The following is a 23,358-nucleotide window of genomic DNA, read 5'->3' on the forward strand; positions in this document are numbered from 1 at the left end:
CACAAGCTAGAAGAGGGGGGGGACTTCTACTTCAAGTTGGGTGTTAGTGCTCCAAAAATAAAAAATATGATGTAAACAAGAGAATGAATGGTTACTATACTAATAAGTGATTTATTGTAGAATTAAAATATATTAATATACTAATTAATAAAATACCATATTATATTAATTAATGATTACAATTTATTATAAAATAATATAATAATTACGTGTGACTATAAAATAATATACTAATTAATTATATTAATTAATGATTATAGTTTATTATATTAATTAATTATTACATTTTATTATAAAATAATATACTAATTAATAAAATATTGTATTATATTAATTAATGAAATACTATAGTATTAAAATAACGCCGATTTAATTTTTCCTAACTTAGAAAAAATTAAATCAACAACATCGTCTTCCTCACGGCTTCGATAATGGTAGGGAGCCAACAGGCAATGGCAACGGATGTGGTGTTCCCACAGTACACCGAGAGGGAAAAGAGAGTGCAGCTGAGTGGGAGAAGGGAGGGAGACCGAGAGGCTTTGCGATGGATCGGCGACAGGCAACTATGACGGAGGCTCGGCGATGGAGATCGAGAGGGAGAAGAGAGGGAGAAAAAAAATTCGGGGGAGGAAGGCCGAGTGGGAGAAGAGACAAAGGGAGTGCTAAGACGAGAGGAAGAAGAGAGCGGGAGAAAAAATAATTTCAGGGGAGGAAGGCCGAGAGGGAGAAGAGAGCGCGAAAGAGAAAAAAAATTTCGTTGGGGGAGGAAAGATGCATCCTAAAAATTTGCTTCAAGTGAATGATTCAAAATTTTGGGCTGAATCATGATTCCACGATTTTAGCCTGAGACAATTATCTGTGTTTTTCAAATGACGCTGGTGCTGGTGCACCACTAATGGCCTAATTGAATGAACTATATAATACACATGAACTTCATTTCAACTTCATTGTTGACTAACCCCCCATATGTTTCAATGTTACAAGAACAGGTGAAGTAGAAATAATTGAGTTTAGGAATTGCTTTGGGAGATGATGTGTCGATTGCTTAACCCATTTTTAATTTTGCATTGTAATTTTTTGTATTTTATATTATTTTCTAATTTAAATTATTTTTCATATATTTCTTAATTTAAATTATTATTTTTGGTTATTTAAATATTTCTATAATTTTATAATTTTTTATAATATATTATTTTATAATTAAAATTATTTTTAATTTATATTTTATGTGACAAATTTAGGAACTTTAAATAATTTTTATTGATTCAAATTACTTATAATAGTTTTTTGTAATCTAAATTAATTTATAAAATTTATTGGGTGCCATAACATGTCCTTATTGGATATCCTTATTGGATATCCAATAGCTTAATGCATTAAATTTATTAGATATCCAATAATAAGCCTCCAATAGCTTATTAGATACCACTCCTAACCCTGCGAAATATTGGTTTTTACTCGGAAATGCTACTGCTAATGGACTAGGCGTCTCGGAAACGCGATTTCCTCAAGGTCAAGGTTAACTTCGCGTCTGACTGTAGCCTCTCGTCTGTTTTCCCGGCGAGCAGCTAAACAGCAGAAGGGTAGGAAGCAATGGCGAATAAGCTGCTTGCACAAATGGGTCTTCACCATTCTATTGCAAATATCTTTGCAGCCAGGAACATCCTAACCGCGAAGGTTTTCTCCTCTTCCTTTCTCTTCCTTATGCTATTTCTTCTGTCTCTACTACGACCCACCGAACCCTCAAAAATTCTGCGTTGATTATTCGTTCTGTTATATTTTTCTTTCAGGATGCGTTATCTTTAACCGAATTTGAGCTGATGGAGCTGCTGGATGTCGGGTTGGAAGAGGTTAAATCTGCAGTGGCACAAATAAGTGAAATTGCTTGCCCACCCTGTCAAACCGTAAGCAATTTGTATTTCTTAGATATCTGTGTTGCTACATTGATTCTATGCCTGCATGGCGAATTAACTTTATGCTGAAAAAAAATCTCCATATATATATATATGTTTATCCAACTGTAAAAGTGGGGGAAGACATTTTTGCCAGGCTCTCTTGCTTTTAGAGAACCGCCTCCATAGCAAAGACCAAGTCGGCTACCTTAGCACGAGTTTGAAAGGTCTGGATAATGCCTTATGCGGGGGAGTTCCGTTCGGAGCTTTGACGGAGTTGGTAGGTCCTGCAGGTATGGGAAAAACACAGGTATGGTTCTTCTGAGCTGCCTTTTATTGTGTTGGAATTGAAATATGTTATCTTTACAAACTCGTTCTGATTGGTAACGTTACAGTTTTGCCTAAAACTGTCCATATTAGCTGCCCTACCCTGTAGCCATGGAGGTTTAAATGGTCGTGTTGTATACATTGATACAGAATCTAAGTTTAGTTCAAGAAGGTATCAGCTGTTGATGAACTTTAGCTTGAGGCTTGTTTTCTTTTTGTTCTAATGTTTATCATGACGCTTTAAGCTTTTGTTGCCTTTCAGACTCATGGAGATCGGAGCAAATAGCTTTCCTGAAGTATTTAGTGTTGCAGGGAAAGCACAAGAGGTTTGTGTTATATTTACTTTGTTTTCTTGCATTCCTTTTCGATTTTGTGCTCTTATTCTGTTATAAAGGGATTGGATTAAATGTAGAGGAGATCTCTCTTCTTACACTTTAAATGAGAAAGCGGATAGGGGCGGCACCAAGCCAAACTGGATCGCAAACCGTTCGAGCTTGGCTCAGTTCAGTTTTTACTTGAACTCGGCTCGAGCTCAAACTTGAAATAAGGTTCGTTAAGTATAACAAGCCAAATTCGAGATTTTCCATGCTCGGCTTGTTAGTTTGTAAGCCGATTCGTTAGTATAGATTTTTTTACGAAAATATCCTTTACTCTAATTGCTTTCGTCAATTCCCTCTTTAGTTGGTTGATAGTTGCTCTTATTTACCTCAAACCTCAATGACAATCGATAGTTCAACCTTTTTTGGGTCCCTCAACATCTAATGCTGTTGTTTGTCAATAGAATAAACATTATTGATGGAGGTATTTCCTCTTTCTTTTAGGTCTATTAAGTTGGTTATTATACATTAGTATGTTCTATTGCAAAGTCTTGGACTTCTCTACGATAGCTTGCAATTCAGTGGTACTAACTTCATCACAATATTCTCTTTATTTATTTTTATAGATTTAAATGTAGGTTAGAGCTCGAACACGGCCGATCTCGAGCTCAAACTTTGTTAAAAAATTTGGGTTCGAGCTCAATTCCAATTTTGGGCTCGAGGCTAAGCTGAAATATTCAGATCAAACCAAGCTCGAACCTGCAAGCTCGGCTCGGCTCGATGCTATCCCTAAAAATGGGGACAGGTTTATTATTCCTCAAAGGATGCATGGATAGTTTTGGAAGCACAAATCAGCATTAAAAATGTGCTTTCTGAGGCCAAAGTGCAGGTTCTCTCATCTACATCTAGACTCATGTTTCCCTCTGTTATGTAATTAATCTTTTTTGCGATGACTTAGTTAAGGTTAGATCAGAATGGAGAACTGTTCATGTGGCTGCCCCCCCTGAAGATGGGATAAAGCTGTCCTAATGATAAATTATACAAATCAGTTTGGTCATGAGTTTAAAAAGTCACTGGATATTGGTTTCTTCCCTTGTTGATGTTTCAGATGGCTGGCCGGATCATTGTGTTACAACCAGCATCATTGGCTGAATTTACTGAAAGGTGTGAAATAACTGCTGCCTTATTTGTTTAATTATTTTATTTAAAGATGATGAGTTCCTTTACTTTAATTTTTTGCTTAAAGTTTTATTTCAGCTTGCAACAGATCAAATTGTCATTGCTGCAACATCAGGTGAAGTTGCTCATAATTGACAGCATGGCTGCTCTTGATTCAGTGTAGGTCCTCGTGCTCTCTGCAAAGGTCACAAAATATAAAAAGATAAGATTGTGGTGTTTCTATCTAGGATGTTGAGGATACTTTGCCTTAATCTAAAGCTTGCCATATGTGACATGACTGACCTTAAACTAGGAGATTCGTTTGTATATACTTTCCATTTATTTGTCCTCTAATTGATATGTAATTATTTTATGCAATTTGTAATTCAATATAAATGGAAAAATACTCACCACTTTACAAGTGTGGTGGTTTTATCAAACCTTCTCACAGGACACGGTCCAGTAATCTTGACAGGAATCCACCTTTCTTGTTTTTGGTTTCTTCAAATACTTTGCACAATGATTCCTTAGGTGGTAACTGAGTCAATTTTTTGTTTGTGGCAGTTGATAAAAGAATGTTTGACTAACATTTGGAATTGCCTTATTTAGATTGCTAGATGACCATAGACATTTTTCCTTATCCTCTAATAGACTTCAAAGATGTGAGGGATAATTGATGTGAGCTTCATTAAATTATTGATAAGTAATTTCTATTTTAGTTGCGACTTTGAAATATAACTTGATGCTAGACTTCTTAAATAAGTGAAGAAACTGTGGATCCAGATATTTGATGGCTGGTCTTTTGGCTATCAAATTCTCCTGCAAGTGTAGGCACCTACCTGTATTGCACGTGTTCACTATATGAAGTGTTGAATATGCTTTGAATTCCCTTAATACTTCAGGATTTTGTAGGTTTTTATTGAATTTAGTAAGCATGAATAAGGAGAATGCTGTTAAGTACAAAGTGAGTTTCTTTTACAGTTAGTTTCAATGTTTTATGCATCATTCTCCTCTGAGTTTTTCTATTTGTTTCAAAGTAAATGAAAAAAGTTCCATGTTTTGATTAGGCCCTGAAGTGCCATAATGTTATATTCAGGGAATATGAAAAAGATAAAAGAGTCATGGGACAACACCCTTTGGGCTGGCATGTTTCTTTTCTGAAGTAAGTACGTAACTACATTTAAACTATTTCATTTGACCTAAAGGTATGATGTTGCTTCTCCCTAACCCATTGTTCTGTGGTACATGTATTGTGATCATACTCATTTACCCAGTGGAAAAAGACACAGTTCAAAATGATTAAACTTGCGCCTTAGCACTCCATTTAGACAAATCCTGGTCTCAATTCTGATGGGAGAAATTTTGGATTTCCCAGTAACAATTCTGACTGTTGCATCAGCATGAGTGTATGAGAAATTACCTTCTTGCTGTCATAATTCCTGAGATCAATGCCCTTGATCCTTGCTCACAAATATGATAATCATGGTAGCAATTGTAATAATTAAAGAGATGAAGGTTTAGGGTAGCATTTCACATAAGCAACTGACAGTCTTATCTTCTTCAGTAGTCATTTGAAACTTTTTTTAGATCACTTGCAGAATTTTCTCGAATTCCTATAGTAGTCACGAACCAAGTGCGCGCTCATGGGAATGATGAAGCCTTCCATTTCCCATTTGAAGGTCTGGTTGCCCTCATAGCTTTATATATGTCTATTAATTTTATCATGTCTAGTTTTTGTTAGCTGTTCTCTGTGCAGCTAAGACCAGGGACCAGAAGATGAAGCATCCTGAAAGATTCGATTCGCTCCTTACTGCTGCTTTAGGAATCCACTGGGCCCATGCTGTAACCATTCGCCTTGTGCTCGAAGCGTATTCAGGTGCAGGTTCGCTGAGAAGTTGGTTACTCTTTGTGATGTCTTATCTGATCTTAGTTTTTGTCTATGGTAATTTTTCATGTGATGCGTCTTCATATTGGCAACTCATTGTGATCTCATGTGAGCTTGGTTATTTTCTAAACCTAAACAAATCCTTAGGTTCTTGAGCTGCTGTTGTACCAAAACTCTCAGGTTCAGTTAAGAGTGTAGCTCATGATAAATTTCCGTTCAGAAGATACTTTTCAGCTTCATCTGTGTGGCAGAGTCTGCCAATCATCTGGAGGAAAGTGTGTCAAAGTTTGTGAAACTTTTTTGTACAGGTCAGAGGTTTCTAAAGGTGGCAAAATCTCCAATTTCCCCACCATTGGTATTTCCTTTCGAAGTTACTTCATCAGGGATTGCCTTGATGGAAGATGATGGAATTGAAGTTATGGGGCCAGAGATTCACACTATACGATATGAAGGTCCATGGCTTCATCTAACACCTTTTGCAGATTTCTTTCATAATTCTCCATTGCCCACCATTTTATAGATGAGTTAGCTTAATTCTGTTCTGATATGCAGGGTACACTGATCTTGTATGTGGGCGGAGCATCACATAGAACATATGGTTTGGGCTGATTTGGTTTGTAAATGGTTACTTCTAGTTGATGAAAAACTGAGTTCAATTAGTAACAGAAAAACAGTCCAGCATAAATTCCTAGATATTCTGTGGAGTTAAGAATCATGGCATGCAGAGCAAATACCCACGAAAAATACATTTTATGTAGAACCTGTAAAGAATCATCAACCGAAACACCTTGGATAATTACATTTCTGTTCACACCAGTGGACTTTACATTGGTGAACTTGTTCTCCTTGATCCATTATTTCGATCAGCTTTTATAGCTTTCAATCTAGGGAAGTCACAAACACTGTAATTAAATGGATGAGATGATCAAACACCTGCTATCTGAAATTGGAAACATCATGTAGGCCACCAGCAGCGATTGGTGCCCTCAGGTAAATCTTGGCAAATTCAGAAAGGATGGCAAGTCATAAAGGTGGTAGAGATCGAAAGTCTGGCCATTCAGCAGGGCAGAACGTCCTTGCTTTGGATTGCACCGAGACCGGCTGCAGCTCCTATTTTTTCTGTATTTTCATCACATGATGATAATAACTTTCTCTGTACCCACAAACAGAATCATTGATAAAATAAATAAATTCCTCCAGAAGCAGTGAATACCAAAGGCCTTCTATCAGAAGAAAAGCTTATCCTACTAATGATTTAATGGCTTCTTATCCAAGAGACCATGAAAAAATGACTTGAGTTTGGCACATCGAGAAAAGCTGAGCAACATGTTGTGCTGAACCAAGCCAGAGACAACAAATACCCTAAAGAAATATTTCATGATTGTTGGTGTTTTTGCTCTAATTTTACATAAGGCACCACCTTGTACACTATAAAAAAGTCTCTCTATTTGGTATTGGATGGTGGAAATATATTTGGGGTAGAAAAAAGAAGTTACAATTGAATGAAACCACTAGAATAACAATCAACATGTAAAAACTTATTTTTTTTGAATAATAACATGATAAGATCTATAGGATAACTACACCATCGAATGTAATTCATGGTTTGATATTGTTAGCATAGGGTCCAAGTGTTCCCACCAGTTGAATTCAAATTAACACATCCTCCCTCATTCCCCACCCACCCAGCTGCCCGAAGTTGGAATTGAGAATCAACAAGGAAAAAGATACTCACAAGCTGCTCAAAATCTGGACTAGACAAGTTGACAGTGAGGTTTCTCATCAACAATAAAACCTGTGGAAGACCAAATAGATATCACCACATGCACAAGCATAAACATCAGGAACTCCTCAAGAGTTTCATGTTAAGACTACTGAATTAGTTAAACAATTTATAGTTATTGTTGGAAATAATATCACCTCAATGATTAAGTACATTTAGGATCAATACTAGTGTATATTCATCATAAGTTTATATCATTGTTGATTGTCAGTGAGATCCACATCTCTATTTAATATGTCCATATTATTCGGACAGCTTTCAATCAGAAGTCGAGGTAGAACTATGAAACTCCATTACTAAACCATCAAAATAAAATATTAGGCCTCAGAGAACTAACAGTTTCAACATTAATGGGATCCATTTCCTTGAGCTTCTGCACGTGGCCTTTAGTGTGTGGGTCAAAGACATTCCCGATGAAATTGTACACTTCAGCGAAATCAGGTAAACCTGAACAAATAAAATACATAAAGGAACCATACCAACCTTTGTAAAATATTAGAAAGTAAAAGATTGTATTAATTGGAATGTTATGAATATAGCAACTAGATGCAGCTTCACAGTGTAACAGTGATAAATGAAGTTGATCTTTCAAATCTAAGAAAAATATTCAAATTTTAAGCTCTTTTTCCAGAGTTTTTCTAGTCAATAGTGAATCCTGAATCAAACAGCTAAGGGAAAATTGAATCAAGAGCAAACGAAAGATTTCACTGAAAACTTACCATGATGTAATGATCCTTCACTCTCTTGCTTGGGGGTTTCATAGGTTGATAAGGTACGACTTGAACTTCCAATGCAACTAATGTCTTGGCTATCGATCCTTATCATATCTGTTGTTCCTGTTTCCTCTGCATTTAATAAGTCTTAGAAAAAACTGTTAAGTGGAGAAAATTCAGGGATGAAAGTAATCTATGATACAAAGCATGAGGAATGCACTTTAGGAACACAAGTCCATTAGAATTCAGTGAAGAATTTCCCATGTTGATATGAAGATGTATTTAAAAGGATAAATTTGGCATCCCATGGCTATTCTAGGAAACCAGAAGGACATGCTTATAACAGTATTATATTGTCATATTTCAGAATCATGGCAACAGATGACCAATTTTAGTCAAACCAAGCAGGAAGGCAGAATTGCATTTAACGCATTATACCATTTTTTGAAGCTTTTTGAGGGTAAGGATGAGCTGCTTTGCGTTTGGGACGTGGAGGAGGTACATGAGCTGTAGTGCCATTCTTCTGGACTTTTAAGAAATATTTTTGTGCATGGCTACGAATCTGGAAGAGAATACTAATGAAATAAATCACACCAAAACTTGTTATACAACACATGTATAAAAATAACTGAGTCGATCGGCTAATGCATATAAAAATTCATGTGCCGGTCTCCGTATCCTACACAGACCATCTGAAATGGCTTATGCAATAAGCAAGCAACTTCTTTTAGTTCTATATGAACATAACTTTGCTAGAAAATATATACAAATGACTGCAACAGCTGGAAGATCATTTTTACATATCAAACTGTATCTAACAACAAGGTGAAGCATCAAAATAGAACAAAAATTAACAATTTACTCTGCCAATATCTATGTGACCTTTTGTTTGAAATTAGTACGTTTATTTGTATTCTTATCCCAAAATGTCTAATTAGGTAAAAGTTCAGGTGCAGTCTTAGAGCTCCATTGAGACACCTCTATTCTTTTCTGCTTTCACATTGTAAAAGCAACATAACCTGCACACACATTCTAGGATTTCTTGCTTCCAAAGAAAGGGTTACCTTCTTTACTATTTTGAGCAAGACTTCCTGATGGATGCACATATGAGTAGGATAGAACAAATCTGACGGGGTACTTGTGTTTTCTTTACAGTACCTGGATTACTGTCTTGGAACCAACGAAGTCTTCTATTTTCTTCCAATCTCGATCAAACCTGTATTGGTCAGAAAAAACAAAAGTTAGTTTCAGAGAGTAGGAGATATCAACAGTAGACTTACAGAGACTATAAAGTTTTCTCAAAATAGAAATCTCGAGAAGCTTAAACAAATGTTAATGAGTTTCAGGTTTTCCAGTTACAACTATCCTAGGGAGTCCAATATGAAATTTCAAATATTCTAGGCTGATTTTGATGATGGAAGAAATTAAATCTCAAGGCAGAAACAAAAAAGAAAGATAGTTTTATGTCCCATCTAAACTTTTCTCTGGTGGATTTTCACTTCACCAGTTAGGTGACATTTATATCATAATAATTTTCACTTTTTGTTGGAAGATATGAATATGTTAGAGGGTCAATGATGTAATTAGTTTATGTTATATGTTTCTTCTTCACTCTTATTAGGGTGAAGGGTATAATTATAATATTAATACTTTTATCATTTATAAATAGAGCTTAAGGGGGAGGGTTTGGACTAAGTCCATAACCATATCCTTTCACTTCTTTTTTCCCCAACGTGTACATTCTTCTCTCTTCTTCTTTCTTCTCTTCTTTACCTAAGACGTAATCTATAGAGTCCTGAAAATCAACATGGTATCAGAACTTTAATTTTCAGGACTCCTAGTTATGATTTTTTAAAATTCCAAACTTGCTATTGTTTGGTGGATGATCGACTTGCTTATGGTATCTCGTTGGTTTATTTGCTACCTTTGGTGGTTGCTACCTTGCTGCTAAGATTTTAGTTACCATCCTCAACCAAAATATACTTACATTAATGACTTTATTGAACGTATATGAGACCTAATATGATGATGGAAATCCACATGGTATACTTTTTCCAGACTGGATGCTGTGGAAATCCATGAAATTCCACATAATGGCTATTTGATAAAGTTCTCTGCCTATTTGATCGTGGTTACGAAAGCACGAACAAAAAGCTTAAAAACGTCTAAGCAGAACTCTCCTCTCTAGCAAAAACCAAACATCATCAATTTATAAAATAAAAGAAGCACCACCAGTATAATCGGGATTAACAAGGAAAGGCCCGCTTATTCACCCCTCTCCATATCAAACCCAATACTAGTCCATCTCTTCCGTAAAGACACCAGCTTAATAATCACGGTTACAAGAAAACAAAGAAAAGTTTTTTTTATCAAAATGACTAAAACGAAAACATCAGCTTCTGTTCGTAAATTCGTTAGGTTAACAATCCTGGTTATAATAAGATAAAGTCAAACAGCTAACTAAAATTTGAAGTCAAAATGACAAAAAGGAATACATCCTCTTCTGTTCGTAAACAAGTAATGAATCCTGACCCCGACACCGCTTCTTTATTTTAAAATTTTTATAAATGCCTGACACTCCTTTTAAAAGGCCTCTCTCTTTACTTGAATCCTACACGAGAAAGCACAGAAAGTTCGCAACAGAAGAGAACGCAGGAAGACAGAGATCACGACTTACAGTTGAAGAGCCTCCAGGAACTTATCATGCTCCTCTTCAGTCCAGCTCTCTCTAGACTTGGTTATGGTGTAGGGTTTCCTTATTTTCTTGCTTGAACCGTCGGAAGCCATGAATTGGGGATTTGCAGGAGTCGAAATGCGGTCGAGTATGGATGGCATCTCCAACAAGCGATAGAAGAAGAAAAAGTTTAGGCGAGCTGCGTTAATGGCTGGAAATGTTCGAGGCGGGGTGGGGAGATGAAGTCCCTCTCCCTGACTCCAAAATTGAAGGTGGGTCCGGCTTTTCGACTCCGTATACATACGGTCGGTGACATTGGACCCTTTATTAGTTTCCAACTTCGAAACATACAAAATCCGACTGTTAACGACGAGATCTCGACGGCATTTCTCGTTCAATTCTTCGCTGTGAACCGGAAGTCTTGGACCGAGAGAATCGTTAAATTGGTCCGACCGGTTTGAGTTTATGAACCGTATGTATCATGATTATTTGTTTACTGTGCTCAATTCCTCGGGAAAATAGAAAAATTACAAAAGAAAAAAGAAAAGAAAAGAAAAGAAGTTTTTTTTCTTGTTTGGATGCCCATGGAAAATGAGAGAGAAATTAGAAGAAAAATATAGTTTCTCTTGTTTGGATACATGTGGAAAATGAAAATGAAAAGAAACTTAGTAATATTTTTATATTTTTATGATTAAAATCTTCTCTCCAGTTTCTTTTTTTTCTTCCAAATTCCATCATTTTGTGAGAGAATTTATTAACTAAGAGATAAAGTGATTTTCTCTCTTATTTCTTTTCTCATATAAATTCTTATTCTTAATGGCTTAAAATGGCTCAAAAAGTGAGCTTTCTACTGCTGCTCAATCTCTCTTGCAATCTGACTTTTACTGTTCTAAATATCAATTTTTCTTTGTTGAAAACTTAGATTGCTAAAAAGGTTTTTGAGTTGAAAATTAGACTTGAAGATCTTTCTGTCAATATATAATTGTAATGTGAAAAACTCAATATGGAGGTGCAAATGACAAGAAAACACTGAAATAGGAAAGGAAAAAAAAAACTAGAATACGAATCTAAACTACTAGAGATAATAGATCAGAAAATGATCACATTATCTTTGTGGGTTGAGAGAGTCAACTCACATAACTTGCTCTGATACCATGTTAAATTTTTGGAAAAGAGAAAAACTTTACTAACTTGATGTAATTTGAGTACTTAATCATCTATTTATAATAGATGAAAAAAATTAGAATTCAATTATAATTAAATTACTTTGTTCCGAGTTACACCCAAAGTTAAATAATAAAAAATAAGTACTAGAACAATTAAACAACTGAAAATAAATAGAAGACTAACGTAATTAAAAGACCTTTAATAGAGACTCTTCTATGGGACCTCCTCCTGTGAGACTCCTGTAAGACTCCACCATATTAATTTTGGCTCTGCGAGAGTTATGTAAGACTCTTGCATATCTGCTCTTCAATAGTTAAGCTAGAGCACCGACTCTCCTCCCCCCATGTTCAACTATATGGATGTGAGATTAAGAGATAATTATAGGAGCTCCCCTGTAGGTTGTATAAGCCAATAGGAAGAGAAAGTAATCCCTAGATGAATTGAATTAGAAGAAGAAAAATATTCTTGTGACTTATATTATTCATAAAAATTGAGATAAAGACACAATCTTGATGTCATACATATTCAGAAAAACATTTTTGACAGTATTGTGGGCACAATTTTGAATATAAGTGGTATAATGAAAGACTATGAAAGTTAGACTTGACTTGGGACTAGGGGTGGCTTCGAACCTAGCCGGCTCGTGAGCGGCTCGAGTTCGGCTCGGTTCGAGTCATTATATCTCGAGATCGAGCCGAGCTCGAGATCATAAATGAGCTCGTTTAGATTAATGAGCCGAGTTCGAGCAGAGCCAGGTTCGGCTCGCGAGCCGACTCGTTAATTTAACGAACGGCGATTCGGGAATCAGGGGCATTGGGAAATTTTTTGGGAAAGAGAGTCCTGTCTCTTCCATTCCGTCTTGCCGCCTGCGAAACTTTCCATGCCGTTTCAGCATGATTTTCTCGCGAAAATCGCTATCCGTCGGTGGGTATTCATGGGAAATGGGGGATTTTGGTCTTCAAATCCCTCATTCTCCCTCTCCCTCTTTGATTCCTCAATTTCTGTCAAAGACTTCAATTTTTTGGTCTAGGATTTCTTCCTCTGCGATTTCTTCATCTTCTATCTTCTTCCGCTTTGATTTCTTCATCCGAACTTCTTCCTCGCCGACGAACGAAAGGGACGGTCCAATGGGAGGTAAGATTTTTATTTAATGTTTTAGTTTTTTTGAGTCACCAACCTAACCCTACAAAATCTCTAACTCTCGCTTCGTTTCAGCAGTGCTTCTTCATTCTTGGAAAGGTTTTGGAGATATCCCCGAACGGCGAACACTCTCTGTTTCTGTAAGTGTTGATTTATTTTTTCATTTTTATCTTCTGTACGTTTTCTTCCTCTGCGATTTTGGTGTTGATTTTTGTTTTTCATTTTTATCTTCTGTACATTTTCTTCCTCTACGATTTCGGTATTGATTTTTTTTTTCATTTTTATCTTATGTACGTTTTCTTCCTCTGCGATTTCAGTGTTGATTTTTGTTTTCATTTTTATCGTGTTCGTAATTCTTACAGAAGAAATGAAACAAAAGGTACGATACAACTAGGATGGTTATTATATGAGATCCACCCAATGCTAGATGGAGGGGTGTATAATAGATTGATATGAACATCATAAGTTGCCCTATAATAAAACTAGTTATTGTTGATACCTTCTTCTCGGTTCCTTCTTCAATAAACTTCATTTTCAGAAGGAAGAGATAAGAGGCCCTATGGAAAAATTGATCATAAACCCATAAAGGAGTTCGATCGTAACGACCGAATTGATTATCTTCATGCATAAGGAAGATGGATTACCTAGTAGAAAAGATTTTAAAATCATCACAAACCTCCTTTCTTTTTTCTTTTCTATTGCAATTTCTCAGTTATTATATGATGATTTCTTAACTTTCCATATATAGAAGTAGATAGACTAGAAATTACATTTGTACGTTTTCTTCTTCTGCGATTTCGGTGTTGATTCATGCAAAACACAACAATGATCTTTCGATCAATATTTGAATGATTTGATTATGATATTGTTCGTATTTTGAAACTCAAAGGAATACGCATGATAGGAAATTTTTCTAGCCGAACTCTTCCTATTCCTAAATATAATATTGTGGCCCATAGAACAACCATAATAATTAAATTGTTATTCACCAAAACAAAACTCTTTTTATGCATATGGAACTCAACCCAATTCTGTTAACAAGTCTAGTAAGCATGTATTCATCATACATATCATAACAGAACATTTCATAATACAATACAAATTTTTTATTTTTAGACCCAATATTTCGTTGAATTGATACGTTAGATACAGACAGATGTAAATTATCTCTCTTTTTTGCAATCGATTTTTATCTTTCCTCTTCGATTTCTTCATCTGAAGTTCTTCCTCGCTGACGAGACGAAAGTGACGGTCTGACGGGAGGTAAGATTTTTATTTAATGTTCTGTTTTTTTTTGTCGCCGACTTAACCCTACAAAATTTTGAAACTAGTAGTGGAAAAGTATTTTTTTGGTTTTGTCATAGGTGGAGATTTTGCTCAAGCAGGGACGTATATAATTTTCTAGCATGAAAAGAAACAACTATAGTTTGTAAATTTATAATGGATTTTTAGTTTTTATTTGGGTGATTGTAAATTGATAATGATATTTCATTTAATTTTGTTGTGCTTGATTATTGTATGGAGTTTATTCATAATGTTATGCAGTGTATGGAGTGTCTAGACAAATTTATGGAGTGTATGGAGTGTATAAACAATTTCATGGAGTGTTTATGGAATCTCTAGATAATTTTATAGAGTGTTTATGGAGGGTTTATGCAGGTATTATGTATATAGATTATGCTTAATTTTAAGTAGAGGTCATGCCGAATTTTATACAGGTATTATATACATAGATTATGCTCAATTTTAAATAGAGGTCATGCCCAATCTTATATATATATAGGTTACGCCCAATTTTATGTAGAGGTCATGCCTAATTTTATGTAAAATGTATGCATAATTTTATATATAATTTATTTGATATATATTTTTTAAAAAATTTTAAATATATGTTGAAGAGCTTGGCTCAAACTCGGTTAAAATTTTTGGGCTCGAGACGAGGCTCGGCTAGAACATTGGCAGGTTCAGGCTCGGCTCGGCTGGATGCCACCCCTACCTAGGACATATGGAAATAAAAAGAAATTATATTTGGAAAGAGATGTTGATTCGATTTACATGCTTCTTGCATCATACACAATGTCTTTCCAAGAGAAAGAAAAAAGGATTTTGTGTAAGGTTTTCCAACATTAAGTTTCCATATAAGTATGCTTCAAATATATCACGATGCTTCATGGTGAATCTCCCACATGTATCGAGATTAAAAAGTCACGATTGCCACATAATAATATAACTTTTGCTTTATTTGGGCTTACGTGTTTATCTATCCAAGGGTGTATCCTCTTCTACTATTGAGTTGGGATAACTTTTCAAAGAGTTATACTCAGAATCACCTAAAGTGGATGTGTTAAAGAAATTACAAAGTGACATCGTGGTGATATGTATGTTGGAAAAGATCTTTTTACCATCTTTTTATATGTGATAGTCCATTTGACAGTTTATCTACCCGAGGAAACACTAGTGTTGTATGGTACAATAATGATGGATTTACCTAATTGAGAGATTTCTTTATAAATTGGCAATATTGGTAAGGGATAAAGCTTGTTCAGAAGGTTCTATCATTGAGGCATGTATTGATAATGAAAAATTATTTAATTAGACAAATCAAAATTGTGATGGAGATGTTGATCACCTCAATGAGAAAATATCAATTTTTTGCACACGCTACTTGTGAGATAATTGGAAAAATTAAATTAATTCTTCACTCGGTCTTGTATAAAAAAATATTATGGGTTGTACTTACAAATTGTGACAAAATCGAAGAATATTTCTTGTAAGTGTTTATCAAATTTTAAATTATTTAGCTTTTATGTTAAACAATGAATATAAAGATGTTTTGTAAGCAAGGGACAACTAATCTGGACCAACACAATGTTAGTTTTGTCAATTAAATATACATGGGCTCCAATTTACTATTTGTTGCGTGTTAATATCCCTAATGTCATCTAATCTATTACAGGTCAAAACTTTAGTGGTTTGTGACCAAGTTGAATTAAATAGTGATATCTATCGCCTTGCTATGGGACTTATATCAAAATGCACATCCACACCGAACAACTTGAGGAAAATTGGAAGACTCAAAACAGTGGAATCATTGTAAAAGGGGTATTATGAGGACAATTACCTATACTATTATGGGGTTGTAACTAATATAATCGAACTATAATTATTGAAAAGTAGTTTTATTTATGTATTTCAGTGCAAGTAGTTTGATGTAAGCAACAACGGACAAGGTACCAAGACTCATAACTGGTTTTCAAGTGTTAATACCTCATGTCCTTACTGTAACAATAATCCATTTGTATTGGCATTTAATGTTAAGAATTAGATGCCATAATGTAAAACTAATGAGAACAATAATAATAATGGCAGAAGAAGGAAAAACACACACAAGATTTATATAGGTTGACCTCAAGGTGAGATTATGTCATGTCTTCCGCCGCTACAATAATTCACTATGAAAATGAAATAGTTTACAAGAGAAATCGCATACACTCGTGTTTTTCTCTAACCTCTCATAACTGCAATTGATGATGCTGCTTCGAATAATAAGACCTATAGCGGCGCCCAAAATATAAAGAGAAAATTAGGGTAACTGCAATACAAGAATAAAATTCCCAAATTGCCCTTAATGAAACAACAGTTAATATATCGTGGACCTGGCGGAGGCTCCCTGCCCCCTTCCAACCCCCACAGTGACCATATCACGAAGCTCAATCCACGTATTGACTCAGCTAAGGCGTTAATTAGTCTCCACAACTTTACATTCAAGTGGAATAGGTTTCAATATGGAGGACGCTAAAATGGCGAAGTATGGCATGTAGTTCAAAACATGGTTATGAGAAATGAGTTCAATATGTTGGAGCACCAATTGACTATAGTTTATGGAATTTTAGCCAATCAGCAAAAGCTGTTAAATAATAATCTCCATATTGTCCAAGTGGACGATGATATTGGACATTTAGCTAGGTCAAATGATCCTTCAAAACGTACAATTGTACTCATTCAAATGGTAGAGGTAGGTTTAAACACAATGTTAGTTTTGTCTATTAAATATACATGGGCTCCAATTTACTATTTGTTGCTTGTTAATATAATCCTAATGTCATCTAATCTATTACAGGTCAAAACTTTAGTGGCTTGTGACCAAGTTGAATTAAATAGTGATATCTATCGACTTACTATGGGACTTATATCAAGCAGCAACTACTCAAGTTGTATCATTAAAGGCATGCACATCCACACTGAACAACTTGAGGAAAATTGGAAGACTCAAAACAGTGGAATCATTGTAAAAGGGGTATTATGAGGACAATTACCTATACTATTATGGGGTTTTAACTGATATAATTGAATTAAAATTCTTGAAAAGCAGTTTTATTTATGTATTTCAGTGCAAGTGGTTTGATGTAAGCAACAACGGACAAGGTATCAAGACTCATGACCGGTTTTCAAGTGTTAATACCTCATGTCCTTATTGTAACAACAATCCATTTGCATTGGTATTCAATGTTAGGAATTAGAAGCCCTAATTCAAAATTAACGAGAGAAATAATAATAATTATAGAAGAAGGAAAAACAAGCACGAAAAAAACACACAAGATTTATACAGGTTCACCTCAAGGTGAGACTACATCATGTCTTCAGCAACTGCAATAATTCACTATGAAGATGAAATAGTGAACAAGAGAAATCACATACACTCGTGCTTTTCTCTAACCTCTCACAACCGCAACTGATGATGCTCCTTCGAATAATAAAACCTTAATAGTGGCACCCCAAATATAAAGAAAAAAGTAGGGTAACCTCAATACAAAAGTAAAATTCCTAAACTGCCCTCAATGAAATAACATTTAATATATCATGGACCTGGTGTGGGCTCCCCGCCCCCTTCCAACCCCCATGGTGACCTTACCGCGTAGGTTGATCCACATACTGACTCAACGTAAGACGTTAATTAGGCTCCACAACTTAACATTTTAGTGGAATAAGTTTCTATATGGAGGACCCTAAAATGGCGAAGCATGGCACGTAGTTCAAAACATGGTTATGAGAAATGTGTTCAATATGTTGGAGCACTAGTTGATTACAGTTGATGGAATTGTAGCCAATCAACAAAAGATGTTAAATAAAAATCTCCATATTGTCCAAGTGGACGATGATATTGGACATTTAGCTAGGTCAAATGATCCTTAAAACGTACAATTGTACTCATTCAAATGGTAGAGGTAGAAGACAATGAAGATGACATAGAGGTGCAAGATGAGGTTAAGGTAGAAGATGTAAACAAGGAAGAAGAAGAAGAAGAAGAGGAAGGAGACGATGAGGAAATTCAATGAGACAATGATAAATCGGAATAATTTTTTCTAGCTAAGAAATTGTGTATGTTAAATTATTTATTTCAAATTCTTTAGTGTCATTATCTTCTTACTAGTATCAACATTGATATATTAGATAAAAATTATGCAGGTCATTTTATAATACGCCTCCACGTCTATATACACTACCACTCATAGGTCTTGCATCATCCTAGGATGGTTCCTTGGTAGATCCACTATCAAATAAGTATGACAATGAGTGTCTTGGGGAGGATGATTGTGTTCCAGAGACCCAAAGTATTAAAGTCAACACAAGTATATTTTATTAAATGTTAAATTATGTTTTAATTATAGTTTATTTATTTGCTTTATAAATATTTTCTATGTAAACAGATGCCTCTCCATTTGCACCCCCGATCAAGCAAGGACATGGCCCATGGAAGGGCTCCAAAGTTGACGACATTTTCAAAGAGCTAAGTTGGAAGATCATTGTAGAGTTCAAGGATTCGCAAAGGAGGGCATCAGGGACTTATAGTCCACTCTTCACCCATTAGAGTAACCATGACCTTAGGAATTATATGGACTTGAGGTGGAGAGTTTTAAGGCTTATAGTGATGAGTAATCATCATATGGGTACCTCTATATTGCGGTAAATATTGAAAATTTGACTGTTAGAATTTTATTGTTACATTTATATGTTAATGTTTATGTTCTATGTTATTCCTTTATTTAAGAAAAAGTTCGATGTTGATATTAAGAATAATGTAGATGCACACATTGTTGTACATTTAAAATATGGGGTATCATGTTCCGATAGTATCGAACTAACTTGCATGTCTAGTACAAGGAGAAATGAGGCCCACCCTGCAGTACAATCAACCACTTATAGAGGGTTTCCTTTGAGGATTGGTAGTGGTTGTGTGATAATGCCTTTTAGAGGGAGAGATTTCATGTAATTGGAATCAATAAGATTGTGTATAAAAGTTTCAATTATTTTTTGTTTATTAATATTTTCTTTTAAATTGCCAAGACATTCCTGAGTAAATGTCAAAAATATTAGAAAATAAACGGTTTAACATACTACATAAACAAAGTCATTTATGCACATCCAAGAGGAGATACGTATTCAAACTAAATTATGATTTTTATTGTATTATTCATGTAACATATTCACATTTGTATTTAAAAATTTCGAGGGTGAAAATTCTGCTCAAACATCACATCTCAAGGATAAGCTGAGGTTTTCAGCCAGACTCAATAGCAATTAAAGGATGTCCCTCATGTGATAAATGACCCACTACTGTCTCTACAAGAGGAATATGAGAATAAGATGATCGTTATGTCGTCTCAACTTTAGGACGAGATGCATCAGATTTTTTAGTAGATGCAAAGAGAGTGTCAACATGTTCTTCAGATCCAGCCTCGAACAAATTTTATGTATGTTGTAAGTTTCATACAATTTATAAATTTTTATTTTATTTTTTATATGTTTTATTTATTTATTTATTTTTCATTATTTTTATTTTTTATTAAAACATACAAAAATTATTTCAAAAAATTAATTGTAATCGTTACCAAAAAAAATAAAAAATTTGATTTCAAAATATTAATTAAATATTTCTACTAGTGAATAAATTATTTCACATTTAGAAGGTCTCTAAAAAAATTGCAAGACAAAACTTTTTGTAGCAAATTTACACTTTTCCATTGCAAGAGGAAGAAAGTTGTACAGATAAATTTAAAAAATTGTAATTATAAAATTTAAAACTATACAATAGAATTTAAAAAATTTTATGTATATTTTTAAATTTATACAATAAATTGAAATTCATTAGTATTGTCTTAAAATTTATACAAACAAATTTCAAAATTTGTCGGTACAATCAAACTCTATACCAACAAATTTCAAAATTCTCTAGTAGTGGAACTATAGATGAGAATTTTAGAAATCACTAGCAGATGCTATTGTAGTGGAAACGCGCCACTGAATATTTTTCTGGAAGAGTTTTCAGGAGCGAATTTATGTCTTTCGCAAGTGAAAAATTCACTAGCGGATGACTATTTTCTTTTAGAGATAATTGCATTCATCAAAGATGGGGAAAGCTAAAGTTCATAAGAAAATGTTCGTGAAATTATGATTTTTTTTTTTATATTTAGCGGAAAAAAACTGAGGTTGAAGAGTTAATGCACAAAGTAAGGGGGAGAAAATTTCAAAAGCCATGAGTTAAAATTGTGATATGCATATATTTGTGAATGATGGCTTATCAATAGGGAGGGCTTGAGAAATTTTTCCGAGTAAGATTCATGCATCATGCTAGGAAAAGTATGCATATGCATCATTGTGCTTTATTGTTATAACAACGTTAGTCTTCATAAAAAAGGGGGAGAATGATGGGAAGACAGTGGTCAAAAGATTTCATTCTATTAGGATTTAATGATAACAAACAGTTGAGTTACTAATGATGTACATTAAGATTGCCTTATAGCTCAAAAAAGTTCTATAAGAAATTGCTCACAATACAAAGATTGATCGACCAAAAATAGTTCGAATGGCCCATATACAAAAGGGAACAAGCAACTCATGCTGGAACCACACCATCTGAATAGCCTATAGAATCACTTAATTTAACAAGAGAGAGGAGATTATCTTGTACAAACAATGAGCCTAGAAAAAGGCAAGAAGATCAAAATGGATAACAAGAGTAGGCCACATTGCAAGGAGTCAACCCCGTAGCAAGGAGTCGAGCCCATCAATAAGAAAATAGAAATCCTAAAGTGCCATAGCCAAAAGGTGTAGACTCTTTCATTTTGAAATTCAAACCTTCAATCTTTCAATATTTATGCATATTTTTCAGAAATTTAGACCTGTTTTACCTTTTTTTATCAATAATAAAAAAATATTTTTAGTCTTAACTACTAGTTTTTCTAATGTTAGAAAACTTTCTATTTTTCTCACACTCGCCCCAAATGTTGAGAACTCTTAGCCACAGTGTTTTCCAAGCCTCCCAATCCCTTACACACAATTTTGAAACTTTGTGTTTCCTTCAAGGCAGAAGAGAAAAATAAATTTGGAATTTTTCTTCATGAGCTCAGTATTTTTAAGCTTCTACATTAAAATTTTATTTACTTGACATCTCTTGTTCTAGAAAAACTTATATTTGTTGAAATTTTTTGGAATAAAAGAGTGGGAGATATTAGGGTTTTCTTACCCCCTCTCCCCTATTTATAATATAAATAATTATGAAAATTATATTTATGACCATGCAACCCTTCAAACACCAGGAAACAACTTTCTACTAAAAATTAATTCCTAGAAATTTAAGTAAAACAGTTGCTCTAATTATTCCTTCCAACACTCCCCCCAAGCTTGGGCATATAGCTTTAGCTTTTTATTAAATTCGTGTCATAATTCCCATAAATATATAAAAAATAACAAATTTAATCTTTAGAAAACTTAGATCTTTAAAATTGTTGTGCATGTGGCTTTAACAACTCCAAATTTTGTGGCTTTTGTGGTCTTTGGTATTTGAACTTTAATTGCTTCATCTTCTATTCTCCCCTTTACTTGGATGTTCTTTTTCATTGGCTACATAACCTTTTTACGACAACTCATGGAATTCTTCATTGTTGGTTGTATAAATAATTTTTTTCTCTATAATTTTTCTTCTATTTCTCCCCTTCAAGCTATTGATCACTCTTTCTTCTCAAGAGTCCAAGCTTGCACAAAAAAATGAGAAAAGAAAATATCATTCCTATCCAAATGATAAGGCTTCATTCACCAGTCAAAAATAGCCTAAAGTCAAAAAATAAAAAAACTCTGCTCAATTTCAAAGGTTGACAACCCAACTTTAGGGCATGGAAAAGAAACTATTCACTATATTAAGGGTAGCTCAGGAAAAAAATATGACCATTAAGGTGAAAAATAAAAGATTTGACTTAAGCTAGATGTTGGGAGCTCTCCTATTTTTCTAGGTTGTGGATGTATAGGCATTGATCCAAAGTGATAAAATGGCGAATTGAAGAAATACTAGAAGTTTAATATCCTACTTGGATAAAAAGAAAAATTGACCAATTCGATATCCAAGAGGATAAAAAGAATTCATCATCAATCTCCTCTTTGGTTGACTCTTTGTGCTTGCCAATTGACCCCAATTCATCCTATGATCATACCCCAAATTCAAGTCTTGTACTAAAAAAAGGTCACAACTATTGGTAGAGACCTTCATTTGCCCATTTGAGAGATTTTTTTATCCGAGCTAAATCATAAGTATGCAACACTTTCATTATTGGATTGAGCCTTGACAAAGCAAGATTGTCCTTATTTAAATTTGATCGAGAGTAATCTATGTGACTAAGGAGTAAAGGTTGTTAAGTCTTGTTAGTTGGTGGGGGCTATAAGTCCTTGTGTAGGCCAACAGTGCTGAAAATCCCCTGTGGTTCTAGGTCGAGAAATAACTTTACAGTTCCAAGTTGAAGTGAAACAAAATCTTGATCTTGATAGGGATTTGGAGGAAGTTTAATGCTTGTAAGGCTTAAGAAGAATTGATTGAACAACTCAAATCTTAAGAAGAAAAATGCCTAAATTATATGTTGGAATTGATTATTTTAAATATATATAAAGCTTATTTATTAATATAGTAATATAATAAATAATAAAATAAAATAGAGATGGATCAAATATTTAAGATCTAATTGGTTACTTATTCCATACTAAGAGTGGGCAAAATTTTTATCTACAAGCTAATTAAAGCAAGGGTTTTTTTTCAACTCGAACTCAGATCCAACTCAAACACAAAAAATCTAACTAGGATTAAAACTCGTCGGTTCAATGACTAGACCCGGGGTGAGTTAGAAGGGACAGTCATCAAAACGAGAAAAAAAAACAGAAGGCTTAATCATACTCTCTGGGTCGAACCTAAAAATGGGAGAAACCCGGCCAGGCGCTTTCGTCGGGTAATGAGAAGCGAGCAGAGACAGGCGAGAAAAT

The 23,358-nt window shown here is 34.4% G+C and overlaps 2 protein-coding genes across 7 annotated transcripts; one reads left to right on the top strand and one right to left on the bottom strand.

Annotated features, from left to right (window-relative positions):
* The first annotated feature begins 1,523 nt into the window (after nt 1-1,523).
* On the top strand, nt 1,524-6,249 carry LOC137965729 (DNA repair protein RAD51 homolog 2). 4 transcript variants are annotated; one of them, XM_068812053.1, is made up of 12 exons: nt 1,524-1,677; nt 1,791-1,904; nt 2,050-2,202; nt 2,288-2,391; nt 2,482-2,545; nt 3,645-3,700; nt 3,794-3,874; nt 4,791-4,856; nt 5,282-5,373; nt 5,451-5,576; nt 5,888-6,031; nt 6,132-6,249. In XM_068812053.1, exons 1-12 carry the CDS (start codon nt 1,594-1,596, stop codon nt 6,167-6,169), a joined length of 1,122 nt encoding a protein of 373 aa, XP_068668154.1. In that variant the 5' UTR covers nt 1,524-1,593; the 3' UTR covers nt 6,170-6,249. The 4 variants fall into 4 exon arrangements, with proteins under 4 accessions (XP_068668154.1, XP_068668155.1, XP_068668156.1 ...); XM_068812054.1 differs by having other exon boundaries at nt 5,451-5,570; XM_068812055.1 differs by lacking the exon at nt 3,645-3,700 and having other exon boundaries at nt 3,783-3,874.
* A 378-nt stretch (nt 6,250-6,627) lies between these two features.
* Nucleotides 6,628-10,974, bottom strand: LOC137965730 (protein REVEILLE 8-like). Of its 3 annotated transcripts, none has more exons than XM_068812058.1 (7): nt 10,753-10,974; nt 9,234-9,291; nt 8,514-8,637; nt 8,082-8,207; nt 7,700-7,809; nt 7,315-7,374; nt 6,628-6,732 (listed from the first exon to the last, which is right to left on the bottom strand). In XM_068812058.1, exons 1-7 carry the CDS (start codon nt 10,908-10,910, stop codon nt 6,637-6,639), a joined length of 732 nt encoding a protein of 243 aa, XP_068668159.1. In that variant the 5' UTR covers nt 10,911-10,974; the 3' UTR covers nt 6,628-6,636. The 3 variants fall into 3 exon arrangements, with proteins under 3 accessions (XP_068668159.1, XP_068668158.1, XP_068668160.1); XM_068812057.1 differs by having other exon boundaries at nt 8,082-8,222; XM_068812059.1 differs by having other exon boundaries at nt 6,630-6,698; nt 8,082-8,222.
* Between the last annotated feature and the right edge of the window lie 12,384 nt (nt 10,975-23,358).

Source organism: Aristolochia californica, unplaced genomic scaffold, assembly GCF_029961685.1.
Source record: "Aristolochia californica isolate CCGP_79_NKW_82.1479 unplaced genomic scaffold, dmAriCali1.0.hap1 SCAF_5, whole genome shotgun sequence".
Lineage (NCBI taxonomy): Eukaryota > Viridiplantae > Streptophyta > Magnoliopsida > Piperales > Aristolochiaceae > Aristolochia > Aristolochia californica.